Below are 14,766 nucleotides of genomic sequence, written 5' to 3' on the forward strand. Positions count from 1 at the left end.
GTTCACTGAAGGCATTGGCAAAGATCAAGTCCCCAGGAATTGATGGACTACAAATTGAAGTCTTTCAACAAACTGTTGCAGCACTTAAGGCACTACCTTGTCTATGCCAAGAATTTGGAAGACAAATACCTAGCGAAATGACTGGCAGAGATCCATTCCAAAGAGAAGTGACCCAATGAAATGCAGAAGTCATAGGACAATATCATTAATATTGCATACAAGTAAAATTTTGCTGAAGATAATACAAAAATGGATGCAACCATACATTGACAGAGAACTTCCAGACTTCTCTGGATTCAGAAGAGGACATGGAATAGGAATATCATTGCTGACATCAGATGGATCTTGACCGAAAGCAGAGAATACCCATGTTATATTCAGTTGGGTACAAGTTCTCTATGAGTTGAAACCAACTCAACAGCACCTAACAAGAACAAGAACACCTCTGGAGAGGAAGTTTCTGAGTCTCTTCTGACATCCATTTTGGTCTTTTCTTCTTGTCTTCTTAATGACCTTTTATTTTCTACCTGTATGATGTTCATGATATCATCCCACAACTCTTCTAGTCTTCGGTTGTTAGTGCCTAATGCATCAAATCTGATTTCCAAATTCAGGTGGGATAATTCAAGGTCATATTTTGACCTTTCTTGGACTTGTTTTTTCTTCAGCTTCAGTCTGTACTTGCACATGAGCAATTGATAGTTTGTTCCACAGTCTGTCTCTGACTGTTTTGGCTGATAATTTGTTTTTCCTCCATCTCTTCCCCCAGATGTAGACAATTTGATTTCTGTATATGCCATCTGGTGGGATCCATGTGTATTGGTGTCTTCTATGTTATTTAAAAGAAGTATTTGCAATAAATAAGTCATTGGACTTGCAAACTTCTATTCTATCATGCAATCTCCAGTATCGTTTCTATCACCAAGACCATATTTTCCAGATATGGATCCTTCTTCTTTGTTTCCAACCTTTGCATTCCAATCACCAGTAATTATCAACATATCTTTATTGCACCTTTGATCAATTTCAGACTGAAGAAATTAGAACTCTTCAATTTAATCATCACTGACTTTAGTGGTTGGTGTGTAATTTGAATAATAGTAGTATTTATTAGATGGTGCTTCACGATAGATTATTAAGTGTTACTTTTGGTGATGAATGTGACACCATTCCTCTTCAATTTATCATTACCAGCATAGTAAGCCATGTGATTATCAGATTCAAAATGGCCAATACCAATCTATTTCACCTCACTAAACCTAGGATATAGATGTTTATACATTCATTTCATTTTTGACAATTTCCAGTTTTCCTTGATTCACACTTAGAACACCATGTTCCAATTATTAATGGATGTTTGCAGCTGTTCCTCCTCATTTTGAGTTGTACTTCATCAGTAAATGAAGATCCCAAAGGCTTTACTCTATTTGTATTATCATGGTCAACTCTCCTTTGATGAGGCAGCTCTTCCCCATGGAATGATGCACCATTAAATCAAAAGGGCAGCAGTTACCTAAAGAAAAAGTTCAGAAAGGCTGGGAAAGAGGGTGGAATGTAAACAAGAATTACAGGGAGGAAGTGGGATAACTGATGTTACATAGAGGGGACTACAGTCATTGAAACAAAATATACGATTTGTTGGCTATAAAACTTCTCTGTAAACCTTCACTTAATTCATAATAAGTTAAAAGAAGAATGTATATAAAAAATATATATTCTTGTCTTAATTCTAATTGCTTTATTAACTCTGTTTCCTTGGGAAATAATCTTCTGATTATTACATTTGGTGACTTTCTTTTTCTTGCTATTTTAAAAAATGATTAACTTATTTTCAGTCTTGTGCTCAAATTTGTAATTTTGATTACCTATTAGCATTTGTGTGAATGCCATCAGTATTTACCACAACCACCTCCAGGGCCCTTGAGGTAGGAACAAGATGTACTGGGTTACCATGTTTTATTCATCCTGTATGTGGCAAGGCACCTGGAGTGCTCTTCAGATTCAAATATCCTTTCACTTCTCTCTCCCAGGGAAGAACAGAACAAGGAGATAATCAACAGTTTAAAATCAGGAAAGGTGTGCACCAGGGTTATATCCTTTCATCATACTTACTCAATCAGTATGCTGAGAAAATAATACAAGAAGCTGGATTATATGAAGAAGAGCATGACATCAGGGTTGGAAGACTCATTAACAACCAGCAATATGCAGATACAACCTTGTTTATTGTAAGTGGAGAAGACATAAAATACTGAGGACGATCAAAGACTATAGGCTTCAGTATGGATTGCACCTCAGTGTAAAGAAAACAAAAATCCTCACAACTGTACCAATAAATAGCATCATGATAAATAGAGAAAAGACTGAAGTTGTGAAAGACTTCATTTTATTTGGAGCCATAATCAACATTCATCAAGGTGGCAGTCAAGAAATTTAACAATGTATTAAATTAGGAAAATCTGCTGCACAAGACTTCTTTAAAGTGTTCAAGAGCAAAGAAATCAGTTTGAGAACTAAGAAATGACTGACCCAAGCCATGGTATTTTCAATTGCCTCAGATTCATATGAAATTAGATAATGAATAAAGAAGACCATAGAAGAACTGATGCATTTGAATTATGGTATTGGAGAAGAATATTAAAAGTACCATGGACTTCCAGAAGAACAAATCTGTCTTGCAAGAAGTGCAGCCAGAATGTTCCTTAGAAGCCAGGATGGTGAGACTTCATCTTTCATGCTTCAGACATGTTATCAGGAGGTACAAATCCTTGAAAAGACATCATGCTTGATAAAATAAAGGGTTATCAAAGAAACCCATCAACAAGATGGACTTACATGGTGGCAGTATCAAGGGCTTCAATCATATAACAACAATTGCAAGGCTGGCACAGGTCCAGGCAATTTGGTTCCGTTGTGCGTAGGATCACTGAGTTGGAACCAACTCAACAGCACCTAACAACAACAATAACATAGCTGGGTTGATTTCTAAATGATACTGTCATGAATGTTAGTCTCAGGCTGTGTTTACTGTTGTTGGTTCTCTGTCCAAAGAACTCCCTTTAGTTAAGCTTGGTCTGTTTTTCACAAATTCCTTTAATTTCTGTCATTAGGTCATTTTCTAATGACCTAATATTTGATGGACAATTCTTCTGGGCATATGATTTTTCATTGGCAATTTTTTTCTTTCAGAGTTTTATATGTGTCATTCCATTGTCTTGCATGGTTTCTGCTGAGAAATCAAAGTTTATTAATTTTCCTTTGCATGTAAATTTTCATTTTTCCTGAGTTAATCTCAGAATTATCTCATTGGCTTTGGTTTTGAAAAGTTTTATTATCTATCTTGGTGTTTTCCTTTTGGGTTCTATCCTGTTTGTAGTTCATCCAGCTTCTTAAATGATTATCTTATCTTTTATAGGGACATTTTCTTCCAACAATTCTTGGACAATATTCTACATTTTTGTGTGTTTTTTGAACTCTTGCTGTTCTGGAATTCCTATCACACGTAAATTATTCCTCTTGATGTCCCATATAAATCTTAGGAATTCTCCAGATTTTTTGTTCTTTTTTAAGATTTTTCCTCTAGCAAATAACTTGAGAGATTTTTCTTTAAGGTCAATAAATTGACCTTCCTTTGCTTCAGTTCTATTTCTTTGCCCTTTCAGTATATTATCTATTTGTGAAGTCTTAGTGTTAAACTTCTGGTTTTATAATTGCTATTATTGTATGGTTTCCATTTTTTCATTTATTTTGTCAGTTTGTTTCCTGAATTATTTTATAGTTGTATCAATGCTTTCCTTTCATCTGCAGTTTTCCTGATAATTGCCTCAATCCATTGAAGGTGTCTAAATAGCATTCTTTTGAATTCCTTTTCAAGTAATTCTGATACTATTTCTGATACCATATTTTCTGACACTGTATTTGGTCCCTTGTTGGAGCATTCTCTTATTTCTTCATGTAAGCTGAAATCATTTGTTTTCTTCAAGACATTGTGGTGCCATATTTATATTTAATCAATAACTGTATATTTGTGTATTCTCAGTCACTCACCACCTGGTAGATGTGGTAAAGTGGAAGTGTGAATGCAGTATTCTGTTCATTATTGTGTAGTATAGTTTAAGGCAGGTTCACATGCCTCCAGAAGCTGGGGTAATATGCTTGCACCTGACCTCAGGCAGTGTGTAGACCAAAGCTCAGGGTTCCAGGATCACCATCTAGATCTGCTTCACTCAGTATCCCATGTCTTTGTTACAGAGGATCTGTCTACTCTACCATCTCACTTCATTATTCTTAAAAATTATTAATAAAGAAAAAGAATCAAGCATTTATATTGACATTCAAATAGTATTCAAATACTTGATGAAAATAAAAATTCTTAAAAAATAATTGCAATTGATAATTGTAAAAGGAGTGACAAAATTAGAATATAATCTATTGTTTATCCTAATTTCTGAGTTTTAAAACTCATTGAGTATATTTTTTATTTCTAGAATATTTTTGTTCTTTTTTAAAAATTGTATAGTTTTTAAACAAATAAAGTTTCTCTCTTGAGCTTTTTTATTCTTTTTTTTCTTCACAAGTTTAACGTAAGTTTTATAGTGTCTATTACATTCTTTGGTACAGCGGGTTAAACTTTGGGCTGCTAGCTGTAAGGTCAGCAATTCAAACCCAGCTGCTGTTTCATAGGAGAAAGATGAAGCTATCTGCTTCCTTAAAGATTTATAGTCTTAGAAACATGATGAAGCATTCTACTCTGCCCTTCAGGGCTGTCTAGGAGTCAGAATCGACTCAAGAGCTGTGTGGGTTTGGTTTGAGTTTGTTAGATTCTTTTATTATCTAAAGTTCTTGGTGGTCTAAATTTACCCTTTGGTGTGTCTACTCTTACATGTGTGATTTTAAATTGTGAGTACATCTTTCCTCTGTACTTTTATTTCTCTGACTTGTGTTCAGCCTAGATTTAGTATGTCCTTACAAGTAGGTTTTATTCTCTATTTCTGCCTGGTATACTCTGTATTACTGGCTCACAATAAATTTTGATGCTAAATTCTCTAATTGAGGTTTACAGAACTGGCAGACAGTAAAAACCAGAATCTCAAACAGTTATTTGATGGAGACTTCAGCCTAACATTCCCAAGAGAAGTTTTATGTATTTTTTCCTCCAAAAGCTTAGACAAAATAAAGAATCCTAACTGACTCCTTGGGTCAAAAACTTGGGCCACCGAGTTTCAAGAGCTCAAATCTTATCCATGATTCTGAGTTTCAACTCATATCTCACACAGGCCCATTATATTACAAGTCCAGGTACTACGAAGAGCAACAACATCACACCACGGCCCCTGTGCTTATTCCTTTGGTTTTTTTTCTTTATTATCACCTAAGAATTTTCTTTTCTTTTTTATGATGAAATTATATATATATATATTTTAAAGACGTGTTTTGTCTTGTTTTTACCTAGCTTTCCTAGTTGTTTACAAACTAAAAGTTTTTTAGGTTTTTTAATTTTCCGTTTTGCCAGAACAAAATGACTTATTAACAACTTACAATATGCAGATAGTACAACCTTGCTTGCTGAAAGCAAAGAACATATAAAATACATACTGATAAAAATCAAAGACAATAGCTTTGTATGGATTGTACCTCAATATAAATAAAACAAAAATCCTCACAACTGGACAAATAAATGACATCAGTATAAATGGAAAAAAGATGGAAGTTGCCAAAGACTTCATTTTGCCTGGATCCACAATCAACACGTATGGAAGCAGCAGTCAGGAAATCAAATGGCATGTTTCAATAGGCAAATATATTACACACACCTTTTTAAAGTGTACAAGAGCAAAAATATCAACTTGAGAACTAAGGCGTACCTGACTCAAACCATGATATTTTCAATAGCCTTGTATGCATGTAAAAGTTGGACAATGTATAAGGAAGACCATTTGAATTATGGTGTTGGAGAAGAATACAGAAAGTACCATGGACTGCCAGAACAAATCTGTGTTGTAAGAAGTACAGCCAGAAAGCTTCTTAGACACAAACACGGTGAGACTTTGTCTCTCATACTTCAGGCAAGTTATCAGGAGGGACCAGTCCCAGGAGAAGAGCATCATGCTTGATAAGGAGGAGGGTCAGTGAAAAAGAGGATGCCTCCCCAATGAGACAGATTGGCACAGTGGCGGCAGCAGTGAGCTCAGGTGTAACAATCATTGTGAGGATGGCACAGGACCAGCAGTGGTTTGTACTGTTGTGCACAGGGTCATTTTGAGTCGGAACTGACTCGACAGCACCAAACAATAACAACAGGAACTCTGGGAGGCTTGGCTAGCTGGTCTTGTGGAAACATAGTATTCTAGAACCTGGTCCACTCTTCCTGATGATAAAATGTTTTAACAGCAAGAGGTCCATAGTTTATACTTTCGAGAGATGAGAGTACCAAATCCTCAATGATCAGCTTCAAGCTGTGAATGAGTATGTTGACAGTTGCCTTGTGATATGTGTTCAGAGAATTGATACAAGAGCCCCAAACTCACAGCCTTTGAGTTGAATCCTACTCAGAGTGACCCTCTGTAAGATTTCTAATCTTTATGAGAGCAGACAGCCTCACCTTTTCCTGTGGAACAGTTGATAGGTTTGAACTGCCGATGTTGTGATTAGCAGCCCAACACCTAATGCACAGGACCAACATTTGAAGAAGAAAATGTCTTGCCCTGAACTGAAGGGATAAGCAAGATTCCATCATATCTCCACTCACACATGCCAAGGGAAGCCCACCATTTTTCAGTTTAGGGTCAAATTTCACTACCCTGTAAGACTATGAATCCAGCAATAGGTCAAAAGCACAAAGACCATGCTCTGAATGGCCTTCTATTCCCACTTTAGACTTGTCAACCTTGGTGCGCTCAGGTCCATGTTAAGAATTCTTTGAATGTTGACATTATTAACACCAAAAATTTGAAAAGAATGTAGATATCCTGAAGTGAAGAGGCCATATTCCCAGTTAAACTGCTCTGGAGATTGATGAAATCTAATGGAACCTTCCAGTGCACTAGGCCTCAAAGAAAGACTGAGGTATTGATTACAGCTTACATTTTGATTAACTGTCTTCCATACCAAGAGCCAAAACATTTTAGCTTTAGGATTAAGGAATTTGTGAATCAAGCCTGAATTAAGGGTTGAATTTCCTTCTTTCCATAAAGCTACAGTTTTGACAAAGTGTTTCCTAAATTTTCAGTTCTCACTAAGTTTTAGATTTTTAAACTTCTGGTTTGGGCATTTATACTAGTTGCATGCACATGTTTGTGTAAATATATTTTGTATGAGGACAAAAAATAAAGATGTTAGGGGCTTCTAGGTTTAAATTTGCTATTTTTGTCAGGTATTTTGTAAAAGTTGACAGAAAAACTTCACATTTCTACTGTGGTCATAGATGACTTTGGTCAATTCACAAGTATGTAGATAACCTGAACATGTGACAAGAACTCAGCCAGGGAAAAGAATAACTAGCACACAGTCATAACTATCCCATGTGCCCAGTCATCTCCCAGATATAGAAGTAAAGGAGAGTTCATTTTTGTCTTCCATAAATATCCCAAATTAGGGGGGGAATCAATTTTAAAATGGCCTAATGGAGAGTATCTTGAATGACTGCCTAGTAGCATGAATTCCTGAGTGTCTTACCAACTTAATCACCTCCTCTCTTTCTATAATACACGGTAATAAGATCTATCTAGTCACATTTGAAAAATTAGTTAAAGAAAAATGTTCTATGTTCTAACAGATTGTTTGCAAGCATGTAGGAAACAATCAAACAGATTGTTTGCAAACATGTTTGCAAGCATGTAGGAAAAGCATGTTTGCCTTCCCAAACAAGGACAACGTTGATACTCAGTACACTTGTAGAAAGTGGTTCCTGTACAAAGAAGGAAATAATGTTTGCAAATGAATACCTCAGACACCAAACACTTTGCTAACCAGATTTGCTCTGGGGAAAATAATGTACTGATGTGGGTGTAATGGGACATGCACTTCTACTCCATCAAGATTCTGTTTTTATGGATAATTCCACATATCTTTCAAAGATCTTTGCAAGTAGTCATATTCAGAAACATTATGTGAACATGGTTGAACGTCACATGCCTTGGTTAATGAGCAGCCTTCTTTTAAATTATCTTCTTGCTGGTCTCCCAAGCTTATTTTTGTTCTTGTCAGCCTCTCCAAATTTTCACACACAAAAACACCTCAATCCTAAAATGCCAATAAGCAGGAACAAGCTGGTTTTACTACTCGTAATCATCTGCTTGGAACAAGGAAAACCTGCAGCTCTGTCTCTCTCCAGAGGTAAGTTCCAAATGAACTTTCTAGTTGCCTATCCCTAAAGAAATAACCTTTGTTGGTAGAAACTAATATATTTAGAGATATAATTGTTTTTCATGTAATTTTGAACTTTTTTCTTTGCAAATAAGCACAGGAAGTAGGATTAAGTATTTGTGGAACACAACTAAGACATGATCTAGAGTAAACTGGGATTGATCACTTATTTGGACACATTACAGAGTCCCATTTTTTTTACTGAGCAAATTGTGGAAAAGGGTTTAGAAGCATTTTTAACCTTTTGGCAAATTATCTTTCTGAAAAATATAAACTATGTTCATTGTTGTTGTTGTTAAGTGCTGTTGAGTCGATTCCGACCCATAGCGACCCTGTATAGGGTTTCCAAGGAGAGCTGGTGAGCTTGAACCACTGATTTTGCAGTTCAAACAACTTTGAAGTCTGATGCATCAGCCCACATCACCATGCCAGAACTCCATGTTCATTGTTGTTGTTGTTAAGTACCGTGGAGTCGGTTCCAACTCATAGTGACCCTGCACAGGGGTTTCCGAGGCTGTAAATCTTTACAGGAGCAGAACACCTCAGCTTTCTCCCATGGAACTGCTGGTAGTTTCAAACTGTTGACCTTGAGGTTGGCAGCCCAACTCGTAACTGCTACATGTATCTTATATATTATCTTTCCTCAAGTAGCTTAAGCTGAGAATAGTTCTCAAGAGGCTTCTTGATGGTCATAATTATGCCAATCTCAAGAATCATGCTTTTTTTTTTTTTCCTGTATATGCTTCAGTAAATTCAGGAAATAGGAAATTTTGTTTCTAAAATATTTAAGACTCATTCAGTGAAAACAGAAATTAAACCTTTGCTCTATTTGTCATGTCTACATAGAGTTTAGAGAAAACAAAAATTTAAGTTAGGGTTATATTAATCAGCTGTGAATTTCTTTGATTCTCAGTTTTCTCATCTGTAATGTGGGAAGTGCTTACTTCACAGGTGTAATGTGAGGATTAAATGAGAGTTATATGAAAAGAACCTTGTATAGTTTAGCATATTAACCTAAATAACTATGCTTTCAAAAATGTTTTCAAAAAAGAGCATTTGGTCATCCATCTAACTTTTCTAATTGTCTACTGTACACCAAGAATTGTGTGAAACTTTAGAAATAGAGAGATGAATAAGGCATCAGACTGGGTTTTTTTCCTCCCCTCAAATAGTTCAGTAGTATAGTGAGGAAGGCAAACAAATTTGTTATCTCATACTGCAAGGCAAGAACTTGTCAAAGGACAAGGAAAGGGTGCTACACGCACAGAGGGGAGAGATTTAAAGCAGTTGGAGATCAAGGGAGATTTCACAGTTGAGGTGATTTCTAACTGAGGCACAAGGATTCAGCTAAGCAAAGAAGAGGAATGAGTATGAGGCAGGGCTTTCCTGAAAAGTATGTGGAGAAGGATGACCTGTATTATGGACAGAAAAGGTGCTATCTATGAATTGCCAGGCAGTCACATTTGTGATCTACACAATCCTTTAGGTGATGAACTGAAAAACACATTGAGAACAAACAAGCAAATGCAGATTTCTCAGAAATAAAGTCTCCTCCAGAAACAAGAAAAATTAATCTCTTCCAGTACTTGGCAACTCCTCTATTCTAACACCACTCCAGTGTGTAAATCAGGATGCTGTCTTCTCTTCACTCTCACCCAGCCTTAAAGGATCCATGTATTTCTCAAAGGGACACCTCCATAGATAGTTAAATTGAATAAAGATTTATTGATATCTGAGGATATTATAGGCATCACACACTATGGTCTCAAATCCAGTGTTGTAAGTGCAACCAAAGAGATGGACACACATTTATAATCTAATGCAGAACTGCAGTAATAATAGCAAATTAATTGAGCTAGTTCTGTGTATCAGGAACAATGACAAATATTGTGGATATAGATATTTCAAAGGTTCAACTCCTGTTGTTGAGGGACTCAATGCCCAGTTTGAAATAAAGACATAGAAATAACCATAAAGACAGGAGCAGTACAGAATACTGTGACCTCTAAAGGACTATATAGTTCAGAATCAAAAGGAAACTACAGTCCTGCTAACCCAGTGGGAAGCTACCTCTGTAGCTCTTGATGCTCATACCAAAAAAGCAAACCTCTTTATAATATTCATTTTCTACATAATAAATGTGTTTTCTGCCTTTGCCTCAGTAAATTTAGGAAATAGACATTTTTGTTTCTAAATTATTTAAGACTCATTCAATGAAATTCTACCTGCGCCATATCCTATAGTTTTTTTTCCTTGTTTAGAAGAGTTTTCTGTATCCTTAAGACTTAGGAGCTACCTAGCTACTCAAGTTTTGCCTTCTCTTTTCCCCCAGCTCCCAGCTGTGGGCAGAGTCTGGTTAAGCCACAATCTTGGAATCATTTGAACATTTTCAGTCGCATTGTTGGTGGAAGTCAAGTGGAAAAGGGTACCTACCCTTGGCAGGTGAGTCCCAGGGAGTGGACTGTGAGAATCGCATGCCATTCTTCAGTGTGCTCCTTCCTGCCTAACTTTTTATCAGAGATTTCAGAATCACTCCTCATAGATCTAGTTCCTTATGATGTGTATCAATCGAACTCCTGAAAAAGTATGTTCAGAATATTTATGTGTACTGTTGATTTGTTTCATTAATTCCAAATGTCATCCCAAACCTTCTATTGCTAAGACAAAAATTCCACTTCAAGGAGCTGAGAACAAAATTGAATTTAATATTTAAAAAAAATAATATTCTGATTCTATAAGTGTATTCAAAATATGTTTATTTTGTTTAGTTGAAGAAGGCAAGTCAAATGGGTCATATCCACAGGTCTAATTTGTATTGGGGGTGGAAGGTTTGTACCGATACCAGAGGAACTCACAGGAATAACCAAGAGAGCTTGTTCCTTAGTAACTGATATACTAAGAATTCTGCCTCTGTCTGATCTCCTAGTCCATCTATCCCATGGAAATGACTTTGTGCTTCAACTCCCAGTTCTTCGTGTTTCCCTTTATTTCTTTGAAACCCTACCAATTATCTTTACTGGGAGTCAGGTTACATTCTTGCCTCTTATTTTTATAAATAGAATAATTCTTTATTTTTTCTTCTCTTGAGTTAACTTTCAAGTCAATAAATACTTGGTAATGGTTGGGTGACTGAGCATGCAATCAGTTGGTGACCAATGAATGATCAAGTTAATGTCACATGATTAGTAGATTAAATTGAATAGTTGATTAATTATTTGGTTTCTTAGTCAACAGATTCGCTAGTCAAATCATAGTCAATACTGATTTATTGAATTCTACCTACTCACTCTTTTTTTTTTCAATCTCTTATTCTATTCCTTTCTTTGTATTGCATTTTGTTTTTCTATTATTCATTGAATAATACTGAGTTAAAGGGGACAATTTTAATAAATTACTTTCTTTTTTAATTTATTTGTACACCGTGAGTTATTTTAAATCAAATCAAATATGATGAACAGGATAAACAAAGATAGAAAATATGTTGATGAGGTAGATTAAGGGATAGACTTGATAAAGTTTTAAAAGTCAAATAGGTCAAATATTATAGGTCTATACTATTTCCTGGAGTCCTGGTGTGGTACTGTGGGTTAATGCATCAAACTGCAAAGCGATTTGAACTGCAAGGTCAGTAGTTCAAGCTCACCAGCTGCTCCTCGGAAGCCCTATATAGAGTCGCTTTGGGTCGGAATCGACTCAATGGCACTTAACAACAACATACTATTTCCTTGAAAGGCTGAGAGGAAATGGAACACATGTTTGAAGATTCCCTAGCCCTTAACTTTCTCCCAAAGACCTTCAGCTGTACTGATATATCTTCTATGTTTTAGGGTTTTTTTTTTCCCTTTCTTTGAAAATATTGTTTTTACATTGTTATAGCACCAGGTCCAAGTCAACAGTATTATGAAATTACATAAACAAATACCAACAGTATTGGCTGCTAACTATACTAAAACCCTTATAGTTAATCATCTCAAATTAACTACCTCTTCTCCAGGCCAAGGCTGGGAATGTTCTGATTCCATTACTGGTTTTTTCTATGAGGAAGTGGAGTGGGTTTTACCCTTTCACAGTCCAAGATTCCTGATGTTTATGAGTAAGATACCTGGGTCTTTTTTTCAGAATATGTGATACTTTCAAGTTTGGGGAATTTCAGGGCCTTCACCTGCTCCCATTTAAGGTGTTTGAAATTCAGGTATCTCTGAAGAGAAGGCAGAAGCATATTTGTGGTGGAACCATCATCTCTCCACAGTGGGTGATCACAGCTGCTCATTGTGTAGCAAACAGGTAAGGAAGGCCTGCCCCATGGATAAAGGTCAGTTCATTTTCCCTCTCCCTTATGTCAGTTGCAATAATAACTCTACTAAAACATGGTCCTATGTGGTGGATGCTATGACTGAATATTGCTTTAGTGGGGGACCATTCTAACTGCAAAACACAAATAGGACTCAGGGACATTTTTAGAGAGTACTCAACTCATACATTCTTTGCAGGAGTATAATCATTTGTTTGCTTAAATACAACTGCAAGTTTATAAAGAATAATTGTTGCCCATTATCCAAGTGAGAAAGACAAAGGCATCACAAACAAGATTTGTCAAAGTTTTCTCCTAATTTCCAAAATTTCAGTAAAAAACTTTATCCAATTCATAATGCATCTTAAGAAATGAAATAAATAAACCAAGGGGTGGCCAATAAAACATGCCATTTTTCCTATTGGTCTTGCCTCTCAGCCTTCATCCCAAAACTCTCATCCTTTATCCACTTTCTTGTGTTCTCCAAGTGTTCTATTATTTTGAATGTTCCTGGTACACACTAGACTGCAGTCAATATCCTATCCCAATATTTGTCCACTTTCATTTCAATTTTGCAAACATTTCCTGAATGCTTACTTGGTGCAGGTACCAAAGAGACAAAGTTGATGCTGCATGATTCCTGCCTCCAGAGAGTTGATTGTCTAAAGAAAAGTCAACAGATAAATTCATTGCAATGCGGCAAGTGGCTGACTAGAGATACATACACAGTGTACTATGTCAAGCCCAAACCAAGACAACTGCCATTGAGTCCATTCTGACACAGCACCCCTATGTAGCATTTCTGAGACTATAAATCTTTACAGGAGCAGACAACTTCCTCTTTCTCCCACAGAGCCTCTTGTGGGCTTGAACTGCTGACTTTGTTAGCAGTCCAATGCTTATCCTACAGTGACACCAGGGTTGATATGTTTGGTACTTACTATGACCAAGAGTCAGGAAATTTTACCAAGATATAAATTTGTACAAAAGAATCACTTACTATTTGTAAATGAATATTTACCTTTGCTGCAAACACACGTATGAATGTAGTAGAGCATAAAGCATACAAATGATAAAACTTTCTAGATAGTATAAAACATCTTAAGGGAATGAGTTGCTGGACCTTGGGGCTCAAGAACATAGTCTCAGTTACACATCATGGTCAAATGGCATAACATAGTTCACAAAGACAATGTTCGACATCCTATTTTGATGAGTAGCGTCTGGGATCTGAAAACCTCATAAGCAGCCATCTAAGGTGTACAAAGTATGAATCTTGGAAAATTGGAAATTGTCAAAAATGAAATGGAATGCTTAAACATCAATATCTTAGGCATTAGTGAGCTGAAATGGACTGCTATTGGCCATTTTAAATCTGATGACCATATCAGATTTAATATGCCGGAAATGACGAATCAGGTTTACTATGCCGGAAATGATGAATTGAAGAGGAATGGTGTTGCATTCACTGTCAAAAAAAAACACATATCCAGATCAGTCATGAAGTACAACGCTGTCTGTGATAGAATAATATCTGTATGCCTACAGGGAAGACTAGTTAATACCACTATTATACAAATTTACGCATCAACCACTAAAACCAGTGACTATGAAATAGAAGAATTCTACCAACTTCTTCAATCTGAAATTGATCAAACATGCAATCAAGATGTATGGATCATTACTGGTGATTGGAATGCAAAGGTTGGGAGCAAAGAGGAAGGTTCTGCTGGAGAATGCATGATAGAATTCTGCAAAACCTATGCAGAATGATTTGTTCATTTCAAATATCTTCATTAGACAGCATAAGAGATGACTATATACATGGACCTCACCAGATGGAATACATAGAAATCAAATTGACTACATCTGCTGAAAGAGACAATGAAAAATCTCCATATCATCAGTCAAAACAAGGTCAGGGGCAGACTGTGGAACAGACCATCAATTACTCATAAGCAAATTCAAACTAAAGTTGAAGAAAATGAAAACAAGTCCACGAGAGCCAAAATAAGACCTTAAATATATCCCACCTGAATTTAGAGATCATCTGAAAAACAGATTTGATACTAAAGACTGAAGACCAGAAGAGTTGGGGGATGACATCAAGA

The 14,766-nt window shown here is 36.1% G+C and overlaps 1 protein-coding gene across 1 annotated transcript in view; it reads left to right on the forward strand.

The window, feature by feature from the left end:
* The first annotated feature begins 8,246 nt into the window (after positions 1–8,246).
* OVCH2 (ovochymase 2) overlaps positions 8,247–14,766 on the forward strand; it is a 34,522-nt gene continuing 28,002 nt past the window's right edge. The window contains exons 1-3 of the mRNA XM_006870292.1: positions 8,247–8,334; positions 10,697–10,806; positions 12,557–12,648. Coding sequence (XP_006870354.1) covers positions 8,247–8,334; positions 10,697–10,806; positions 12,557–12,648 — 290 coding nt within the window. The remainder of the gene's footprint in view (positions 8,335–10,696; positions 10,807–12,556; positions 12,649–14,766) is intronic.

The sequence above is a fragment of the Chrysochloris asiatica genome, unplaced genomic scaffold, assembly GCF_000296735.1.
Source record: "Chrysochloris asiatica unplaced genomic scaffold, ChrAsi1.0 scaffold00140, whole genome shotgun sequence".
NCBI lineage: Eukaryota > Metazoa > Chordata > Mammalia > Afrosoricida > Chrysochloridae > Chrysochloris > Chrysochloris asiatica.